This window comes from Hippopotamus amphibius, chromosome 3 (genome assembly GCF_030028045.1).
Source record: "Hippopotamus amphibius kiboko isolate mHipAmp2 chromosome 3, mHipAmp2.hap2, whole genome shotgun sequence".
Lineage (NCBI taxonomy): Eukaryota > Metazoa > Chordata > Mammalia > Artiodactyla > Hippopotamidae > Hippopotamus > Hippopotamus amphibius.
The window spans coordinates 18,738,188-18,748,762 of record NC_080188.1 but is presented as its reverse complement, the minus strand read 5'-3'; the positions used below and the strand labels follow the sequence as shown (position 1 = coordinate 18,748,762).

The 10,575-nt window shown below is 36.4% G+C and overlaps 1 protein-coding gene across 9 annotated transcripts in view; it reads right to left on the bottom strand.

The window, feature by feature from the left end:
• Window positions 1-351: 351 nt before the first annotated feature.
• The window catches only part of KLHL5 (kelch like family member 5), an 82,141-nt gene continuing 71,917 nt past the window's right edge, over window positions 352-10,575 (bottom strand). For 2 of the 9 annotated variants that reach the window (XM_057727879.1, XM_057727875.1), the window contains exons 11-14: window positions 9,443-9,655; window positions 7,464-7,635; window positions 4,187-4,295; window positions 352-2,896 (exon numbers count right to left, since the gene is read on the bottom strand). In XM_057727879.1, the coding sequence (XP_057583862.1) occupies window positions 4,200-4,295; window positions 7,464-7,635; window positions 9,443-9,655 (481 nt within the window). In that variant the 3' untranslated portion in view covers window positions 352-2,896; window positions 4,187-4,199. Of the gene's footprint in view, window positions 2,897-2,925; window positions 3,535-4,186; window positions 4,296-4,375; window positions 5,676-7,463; window positions 7,636-9,442; window positions 9,656-10,575 lie in introns of those variants that run through there. The other 7 variants (XM_057727881.1, XM_057727880.1, XM_057727884.1 and 4 more) reach the window with 7 other exon arrangements.

The window sequence follows — 10,575 nt, the reverse complement described above, 5'->3', positions numbered from 1 at the left end:
GCAGCTCAGCCTAAAACATTTTTTAATGAGGGAATATGAAAGCTTGTTGACAGATGGACAAAGTGTATTGAAAGCAAGGAGATTATGTTGAAAAATGATATATTTGTCTTTTCCAAAAGTTAATTAAAATAAATTCTACAGCCAGAGTGCAGATAATTTTTGACTCACCCTCATATATATGATGTGTTTAGTACACAATATCTGCCACCTAATCAAGTTGGCTCAACCTCCCTATATTTCAGTAAACAAATGACCAAGTCTGAGGCAGTTTAACACGACATAGGCTTTTAGCCCAATTTCATTTAAATGCTTCAATGCTGAGTCTCTGCTTGTCTTCAGGCCCAGAGACTCAGCAGGGAGCCTCGACATATTGAGTGCAAGGCCTCATTCTTCAGACTTTCATCCTCTCTCTGTCTTCTTTCAGTCACTTTCTTGATGTTGGAAGCTCCATCTTTGTTTACCATTTTCTTTGCTATGTAATTTCTCCACATCCTCTCCAACACTTATTTTCTGTTTCTAAAATTATAGTCATACTAGTGGATGTGAAGTGATATCTCATTTGATGTTTGGATTTGCATTTCCCTAATAACTAATGAGGTTGAGAATCTATTCATGTGCTTGATGCCCATCTGTATATCTTCATTAGAGAAATGTCTACTCAAGTCATTTGCCCACTTAAAAATTAGATTGTCTTTTGTTGTTGAGTGTAGGCGTTCCTTATATATTCTGGATACTAGACTTTATCAGATATATGATTTGCAAATATTTTCTCCCGTTTGATTGCTTTTTCACTTTCTTGATAGTGTCCTTTGATACAAAGAGGCTTTTAATTTTGATAAGGTCCAATTTATCTTTTTTTTCTTTTGTTGCTTGTACTTTTGATGTTGTATTTAAGAAGTCATTGCCAAATCAAAGGTCATGAGGTCATGTTTTCTTTCTCAGAGTTTTATGGTTTTAGCTCTTATAGTTAGGTTTTTGATTTAATATTTATATATGTTGTAAAGTAAGGATCCAACTTCATTCTTTTGCATATGAATATCCAGCACCTTTTGTTGAAGAAACTATTGTCTCCATTGAATGGCCTTGGCACCCTTGTTGAAAATCAACTGACCATAATATACTGACCGTAGTTTATTTCTGGACTATTTTATGCTTTTGGTCTATATGTTTATTCTTACACCAGTACCACATTGTTCTGATTCCTGTAGCTTTGTAACAGATTTTGAAATAAGGAAATGTGAGTCCTTCAACTTTGTTCTTCTTTTTCAAGATTGTTTTTTGCACCTTTTCCTTTTCTTCTCTCCCTTACCCTAAAAACATAAATATACTCTATAGCTGATGCCTCCTTGTCAGGAAAATAACTGAATTCATATGCACATGATAATGAATATATGAAACACTAATGTATTTGGTCACTATCACTGCTATTTTCTTAGCGGCCACACCAGTAAAATGCCCATGGAATTTGTTTCGGGAATAGAAGTACTAAGTTTCTTGGTTTCAAAGGTAGAAACATTTCATGAGCATTCAAAATCAGCTTAAAAAAAGTCTGCTTTAATTTCTAAAGGAAGCAGCTAAAATAAAGGCTACGCTGGGTAAAATGTAAAAACACATTAACCACAATGGGGACTTTTAAAAGGTGAGAATTTCGTTTATACTTACTTTATATTAAGATATAAGTTAATGATTTATACCTCAAAGGATTTATCATAAAATATTACTGCCCAGTGCATTTTTGCAAACAATAAATAATTCACTGAGAATATTAACATTCACATGTGTAATTAAGAGTTTTCAAATGTACAAAACTTTGGGTAATAAACACTTTAAACTTATTTTTCAAACATTCAATAAGCCCATTCCCCCAAACTGTTTGATTACAAAGAAGCACAAAGGATTACTAACTCTGGCAAAAGATAAGAAACAAGGCAGGGGAGGCAAATACAGTCTTGAGAACATAAGAATATCCAAACAGTTCTGTCAATATGAAAAGACAAAATCAAAACATCTTTCATAATATAAAAGAAAGCAAATTCACATAATTAAATACTAATTAGGTGAAAGAACATTAGAGGGTATAAAATATTTATTTTCTCCACAAAATTTGCATATCTTTAATGCAAAACACCATATTTCAATTCCAACTTAAGAATACCATAACATGGAGTTCTTGGTGAGTCTAGATGGAATGCATATTTAAATAGATCCCAAAGATCACATGAAGTTTTTATTTGGTCATTGTTGTTCTAATTATTTAATGTTTTTCTTTATTCACTGGACTAAGCCAATTTTAGAAATAAAATCCACAACCAAAGCACATATAATGCAGCTATTTCTGAAAAAAACTGCATGCACAGTCTTTAGTATGTCATTAAAATAGTGGTTGTGGTTAAGCAAACAAATGAATAAAAATTACTACAACTCATGTATTGTAAAGTTACAAAGCAAAACATGAGAAATTTTATCTGGTGTATTTGCTCTGTAATAAAAGAAATCTGGATAATATGAGTAAAATGTGCTTGATTATTAAAAGAAATGAAATTCCCAATTAACACTGGGTTGTGTTAGGAGCAGTGCACTTGTCCTCATATTTTATATCAGGAACATATGTTCACAATCCTCCAGCTGCAGTTTTGATTTTCTAGGAAATAAAAGTATTTAATCCTGATTCTTCCACTCCTTCCTCCCTCGTTTTAACATCTTCACTTAGAGATCAGGCACTTTGTGCCCAGGAATGTAGCATTGCAAATTTACTAAAAACATATCCATTGATAGTAGAATAATTACATTAAATTCACAAAGGAAGAGCATATCTTCATTTAGAAAACAAAGTGCTAAGTTATAATTTTACAGTCACAACACAAGCTCCAGCTCTTCCTAGGCACAGTGGAGCAACCTAAAAAAAAAAGAGAGAGAGAGAGAGATGTGTTGGGTTTGTGGTTAAAAATGTTGATAATACCATGCCAGTCAGTGAAATACTGAAACAGTTCATACTTGTTGGCAAAGAGCTGCTGCCCAAACCCTACTGTCCCAGCCCTTCCACTGGTCTTAAACAAGACTCCACCTCCTGATGCCAAAGTTTTATAGACTGAATTGTTTTCAGTATATAACATAATTATGTAGTATTTATTTCTCTTTAAAGGTGATTTTTAAAGATAGCTCAGGAATTGTTCTACATGAAACACTATTTTGGCTAAAATGATGCACAATATGGATGTGAGATAATGCTGAACACTTAAAGTAACTTTTCGACTAATATGGAGAAAATACCAAGTATTATCCTGAGAGGCCACAGCAGTGCTATCTCAGAGAGGGTACACAAAATATACCACATTCCCAGGATCTGCTTACTCCAGAGGAACCACTAACTTCACATTTATTGATGACCTTCCCAGCATGGCTAGAAAATCTAAACCCATTCTGCTACTTTTTAGCAGAGTGAATAAATAATAAAATACCACCCATCCAACTCCTTAGCAGTGGAAACAAACCTGATGAATAAACTCTATGACAGTGAGACAGAAGTATGAGGTACTAAGGGAAAAAAAACATAATCAGTTTATGGATAAGGAACAATTCTTAAATCTTTCGCTTCTTGCCTCCCCCCCACCGCCCAAGTACCCTAGACACTGGGCAATTCATAGCGGAGATAAGTGTGGACAAGGATAGTTTTAAAAGAAGGACTACTTTGAGCCCAGTAAGAATCTATGCATTTGAGCTAAAAGAATTAAAACATTAGCATTTGGGAAGGGGTGACTAATATAAAGTACTAAGAAAGTTTGTTTTGTACTTATGCATGTGGCGGTATGTCATAAAGTATTTTTGTCAAATACATGATATCAAAATGACTTTCTAGTCATTTCAACTCCTCCTCCCCAGACCAATGAGTGGATTTTCAGAATATATCTGACTTTAATTGTAAGAGAATTCTTGGGTGTTCTCCATCTGAGTCAGTTGTTTTGATCACTGTCATATCTGTTTGAACAAATAACCTATTTTAAAACCATATCTACTTACAGTATTCTAGAAGTAACCTCTAAGTCATTTAAATCAAAATGTCTGTAAATTAGCAGCTTTTCTCAAAACACTCAAGACACTAAGTCTCTACATGGTGAATAGCTGATGTTCTCATGACAACCAGCTAGAACGTTTAGCTCAGAGAATTTATTAAATACAATGCAGTCACCTCTTGCTTTGGGTCAAGGCTGGTAGTGGGGTGGGTGGTGGCTTAAGACTTTGTAATCACATTTCATTCCCTGTACAAACAAATGTCCTCTTGTCCATGTGTAGGAATACTGAATGGAAAACATTTATTTTTCAGATACTGTGGTTGTAAGTTCACATTTAGGAGCTTTAAAATCACTTATATGTGGAATCTAAAAAATACAACAAACTAGTGAATATAATAAAAAAGAAACAGACTCACAGATATAGAGAACAAATTATTGGTTACCAGTGGGGAGAGGAAGGGGCAGGGGCAAAATAGGGGTAGGGGATTAAGAGTTACAAACTATTAAGTGTAAAATAAGCTACAAAGATATACTGTACAACACAGGGAATAGAGTCAATAGTTTATAATATCTATAAATGGAGTATAACTTCTAAAATCGTGAATCACTATGTTGATACCTGTGACATATAATATTGTACATCAACTGTACTTCAATAAAAAAATTTTTTTTTTAAGTAATGGAGATGGTATGTAAACCAAAGAGCTACGTGGTCACAGATTATTAATTCTGATACAGGGTGATTCAGCATAAAGTATTAATTATCTGTAATAACAAGTCTGAAATACTCGCTAATAGATTTCCTTATAACTGGCCTAAGGGCTTAAATAAAATACATCTCAGGGAGAGATTCTTCTATTTCTTCTTGGGTTCCTTGGTTATCATTCACAACTACTTCTGCCATGGTAGGAGGCTGATGGTAGGTAATCTCATAATTTCTATGAAATCCTGTAGCTCTACCTCAAGCTCTCAAATTATGTCTTCTCCCCTTCACCAAGTGATCTCACTTACTTAAGAAACAAGATCAAGGTCATACAATGTAAGTTTCTTTTTCTATCCTTCTCTTCACTTAAAAACACTTTGTATCTTTCTACACTCATATTCTCATTTTCCCCCTCCAGCTTTGGAGGATAAGATCTTTCCTCCAGTCTAAGGAGGACCTGCCTTTGCTCTCAATTCTGTTTCCTGTTCTTCTTTCAGAAAAGTGCCCTTCAATTTTGCTTTCTCCTTCTAGCATTTCTTTCGACTCTCGTCTTCATCTCTATTGTGAAAAAGATCCTGGGCTTAAATTCTAATTCCACCATTTATCTGCTGTGTGATGTTGGGTCAGCTATTTAACCTCTCTGTCTCAGACTCCTTCATCCAATATAGTGAGGAAATAATAGTACTTACTTTATAAGGTTGTTGGGAAAATTCTTTAATGTAAAGTGCTTAGAACAGAGTCGGGTACGTAAAATGCACTTAGTGTTAACTTTCTATCATCATCATTATTTTAAAATTGTATGCCCCTCTAGCGCCTACACTTACTTTTATTCTTCTCTTACTGTTTACACTGTGTGGTGGCTTCTGCTTCTATCACATTCTCAAAGGTTCTGACAATTTCATGAATGGTAAATTTTCTTCATTCTTCCTTATGGTGTTGAAATTCTCTCTTTTCTTTCTTTCCTTTTTATTAAAAACATTTTATTTATTTATTTTTTGGCCATGCTGTGCAGCATGCAGGATCGAACCTGTGCCCCCTGCATTGGGAGTGTGGAGTCCTAACCACTGGACTGCCAGGGAAGTCCCGCTCCTCCCCCCTGCCCCCCGCCCCGCTTCTTTTAATGCTCTATTTCATTATCTACTAAGACTCTCTCTGATCATTCTTCTGCTATATTCTTCAGAAGCTGCACCTCTCTATACAACCTAGTAAGTGTATAAAGAAAAAATAAACAGGACTTGGCAGTATCTCTTGAATTCATCTGTATATTTAACACCTCAAACCTTATAACTGAAGCAACTTCTAAATGTTTTCCTTTCACCCAGGCTTCACTTCCCCTGCCCCTAACCCAACCCACCCTGTCCCCAGCTGCTGACACGTGGACTTTCTATTACTGCATTGCTCTCTTGGTTAAGTCTCCACTGGCTTCTCACTACCAAACTCTTTAGGTTGACCATCACAGACCTCCATCCTGACCCCAACCTTCCTCTCCAATAAGAACTCCTACTCACCTCAAGCATGGAGCCTTATAACCAGTCACACTTCCTCAATATAGCCTACATATTTCTGCTTTACTGACATTTCCTTCATGTTTTCTCACACGATTTGCTTTTTTCCTTCTATCTCTCTCTCTTTTTTTTTCTTGGCCGCTCTTCACAGCATGTGGGACCTTAGTTCCCTGACCAGGGATCAAACCTGCGCCCCGTGCAGTGGAAGCACAGAGTCCCAACCACTGGACCTCCAGGGAAGCCCCTTCCTTCTGTCTTTTAGAATTGGATCAATTCATTAAGCCTTAGATTAAATCCTCCTTCTTCCTCACTGAAGCCCTCTCAACAGACTTCTCTCTTCTCTTTGATTTCCTGGGCCACTCACTGCCTATACCATGGGACACATCATACCAACTGCCCCACACTGTGGATCCTCCCTTTACCCATGCAGATCTCACCTACCTAAGTAGTTAAGTCGTATGACAGCAGGGATTCTCATAAATTTTGTTTTCGGGTCAGTACTTACCACTGCTCCTTACACGCAGGAAAACCTTGGCTCAATTAGACATTTGAATGCCTTTTTGTTATGTACCATACACTGAATTGGATGCCAGAGGCAGAAAATTCCTTGCTCTGCTCTGGGTGGGGATGGAAACAAAGATCTCAAAAGATCATTCTTAGAAGTGCTAGGTCCTCTCAGAAATAGACAAAGGTGGAATTTTTTTCTGTTAAGCTTGCCAGGTCAGGTTTCTGACTTGTTAATGTAATTTAAGATTGCCATCTTTATTAGATTATAACCAGACATTTGATCTGCTCCCAAATATCAGTGGCTTGAGTATTTAAAAATTATTGTTCATGTATGGGTAAGTGGTTCATTTTTTCCTGACTACTATCTTTGTTTTTTATTTTCCACAATCTCCTCTCCCTTTATTACAGCCCTCTTGTGGTACTATCAGCTCTATCAATGCTAGAACATCTCATCAATTCTCAGCAAGCAAATGGTGGCAGATAATCAAAATAACAACAACAACAACAAAAACCACTAATAATAATTTGTCTGAGTACTAACTTATACTTTAAAGGCAATTTTGGATTTTTAACTATACTATAAACATTCTCTCTTCTTATATTTAGTTTAAAGATGACTTTATCATGTTTATGCTATATATTTTGAAACTGGACATAATTGAGAGGATCTGTTTTACCAAAAGAATTGTTTTTAACAAAAACAGAGTAACTGTAATAATGAAAAATGAAATGCCATACCTGGGTCCACTCATTTGTCTGGGGATCATAAGCCTCCACTGTATTAAGGTAAGTCTGTCCATCATACCCTCCAACAGCATATAATTTATCACCAAGTAAACAGACCCCCACAGCATCTCTGCTGATGCTCATAGATGCCACTGAAGTCCACATATCCGTTTTGGGATCATATCTGAAAGACAATTTTAGAACTGGAGCTGACATTGTTCTCACAATATTTTACAAAAAAATAGTTTCATGTCTTAGCTGCTAAACAAAGTACATTCAAACATATTTTAGAAAAAGATATCAATATTTTCCTGAAAACTTTTAACTTACAATATAATAGAGTTATTTTGCAGATGCATACCACTTAAATTAGTCAAAAGAGCTAATGCAAATGTTTAAAACTGCTTTAGAGTTTTAGATTGCCTACTGAACATTTGAGGAAATCAATTCATGAAGCTCTATGTAAGATGACTTACGGCCTCAATCATTGTTAACTGTCCATTTTTGGAGCTTCTTGTTCCTCTCGTGAAGTATGTTAGGACTGCTCCAAATTGTCTATCTAGGAGCAGATACATCATGCTAAAATGACTTACATTGCTTCCAATACTTTATTTTTTTTTTTTGGCTGCGCTGGGTCTTTGCTGCTATCCATGGGCTTTCTCTAGTTGTGGCGAGCAGGGGCTACTCTTTGTTTCAGTGCACAGGCTTCTCAGTGCCGTGGCTCCTCTTGTGGAGCACGGGCTCTAAGTGCGTGGACTTCAGTAGCTGCGGCTTATGGGCTTGGTAGTCGTGGCTTATGGGCTTAGCTGCTCTGCGGCATGTGGGATCTTCCCAGACCAGGGATTGAACCCATGTCCCCTGCATTGGCAGGTGAATTCTTAACCACTGAGCCACCAGGGAAGTCCTCCAATACTTGTATCAATGAACAACTTTTCACTGGGTGCAGTCCTATAGTGGGCCTGTAATTTACGGGGCAAAGTGTATAAAGACTTCCATATCCCTTTCCTGGATTATAACACGTAACAAGCATAGTCTGAATTATTTTCTCCCTAACACAGGTGAAATGCATGTGTAACTATCCTGCTTTCTCAAAAAACACCATCTGCTTACTATTTCATAGAAAGCACTTGCTGTCATCAACAAATCTTCATTTCACTTTTTATTCTTCTAGTCATTTATAATTTATTAAATAATACACACACATACATTCATTAACTTCCCATTGCTCTTTAAAATCCAAAGTTTTTAATAAGGCCTCAAGACTCTGCATGATCTGCCCCAACCTCCCCGCCTCCTTCCCTGACACTCTCTCCATCATGCTTTGTTCTCCAGTGATAGTGGCTGCCTTGCAGTTCTCTGAATGAAACATTCCTTTCTGCTTTGGAGTGTCTGTGCACACTCCTATTGACTCTACCTCCTAAAGCCCTTCAGTTCTCTCCATTCTACTCAACATAACAGATGAGAGACCGAGCCACTGTCCAGCGCTTCCACTCACATCAGGCTCTTCACCTGGGACCATATTTGAATTTCAAACAAGGATGACTTGTTCAAGCTTTTAAGCCTTAGCAGCCTTTTATTTTCTTTTAGTATTTCATACTTCTTCATTTTATATCCAAATATGTTAGGAATGTCTCTCTCCTTTTTGCTTAACATTTGGCCTCCAGTCCCTAATTCATTCTTTGTGACATTCATCAAACCCCTTTTCTTATTTGGTACAATAACCAGTACAAAATAGGTACACAATAAATGTTTGTGATATGATTCAATTAACAAACTGTATAATCAATTCTAAGGTAAGACTGAGAGAAGACTGAGTAGGCTGCTGGGGACAGACTGAGAGATGGCCTGAGCAGACCAGCCAGTGTTTACAGAGCTCCTAAGAAACTGCTTTGCACGAGGTGGCGCCTCAATTAACCGTTATCAGTTCGTGTGGAAGTGTCAGAGGCTTAGGTTTGTTTTTTTATTCCTAGTTTCCCTTCACAGGAAATTACCTCTCCACACAGTCTGAGAGTCTGGAAGTCAAGTTGGACGCAGGTGCATCATGTCCTCCGATGGCGTACAGCAGTCCATTCCAGGTAGTGACTCCTACTCCCCCTCTCCTTTTTGACATTTGTGCACAGAGTGTCCATTTATTAGTATGAGGATCAAAACATTCTACTGACTTGAGACAAGAACTTCCATCACGACCACCAACTGCATAAAGTCTGTAAAAAGAACAAATGGGAGGATAAATAAGAGATAGTGCTATTATTATGCATAAGACAAAGAGGTCATTCTTATGGCATTTCATTGAATTCAAGGTGCCATCAATGATAAGAAATACTGTCAATTTATATGCCATTAAGAAAGAAGATGTGCTACCAATTAAATGGCAGATGTATAGACCATATATTTTTAAACAGCATATATCATTCTGTACATATATAAAAAAGAAAACATAAACTCACATGAAAGCAATGACAACGTTTTCCAAGCTGAGATCTGTCTGACAAGTTACCACTGACTGTAAAATGCATCACAATTTTAGAGATGTTAAATTGTCTTAAAATAGACAAAATATGGTGTGTAAATATACCACGACATTTCTTAAATAGCTAAGATAGGACTTGGTGATAAACAAAAGAAACTAACCTTCTCTGATCACCTACCACAGGTGAGGCACTTTACATGTATTAATTTAATCATTACAATGATGCTATGACAAACCATCTGTGTCCCTGTTGCACAGGTAAAGAATCTGGGGTTCATGGAAATTAAGAGACTTGTACGTGGTCGCCCAGTAAGAAGCAGAACCAGGACAACAGTTACATTAATGAGCAGCTGGACAGTCAACAGTCATCTGGTATGTACTTGTAATAGTGAAACATGAGGATAAACTATAGATTCAAATATATTGATCTACTAGGCAACATTTAGGGACATTAACATACCATGTTTATATTTATTGGTATGTTAATGTCCTAAACATTGCCTAGTAAACCAATTTAAATTCCTTATCAATCAATATACTGCATTAATTTAAAAGTTGTTTTACTCTGAACCTAAAATATATATAACATATTTTAAATATTTGAACATCTGAATATTCTTTATTAGTACAAAATCTTATATGTACTATTCACTT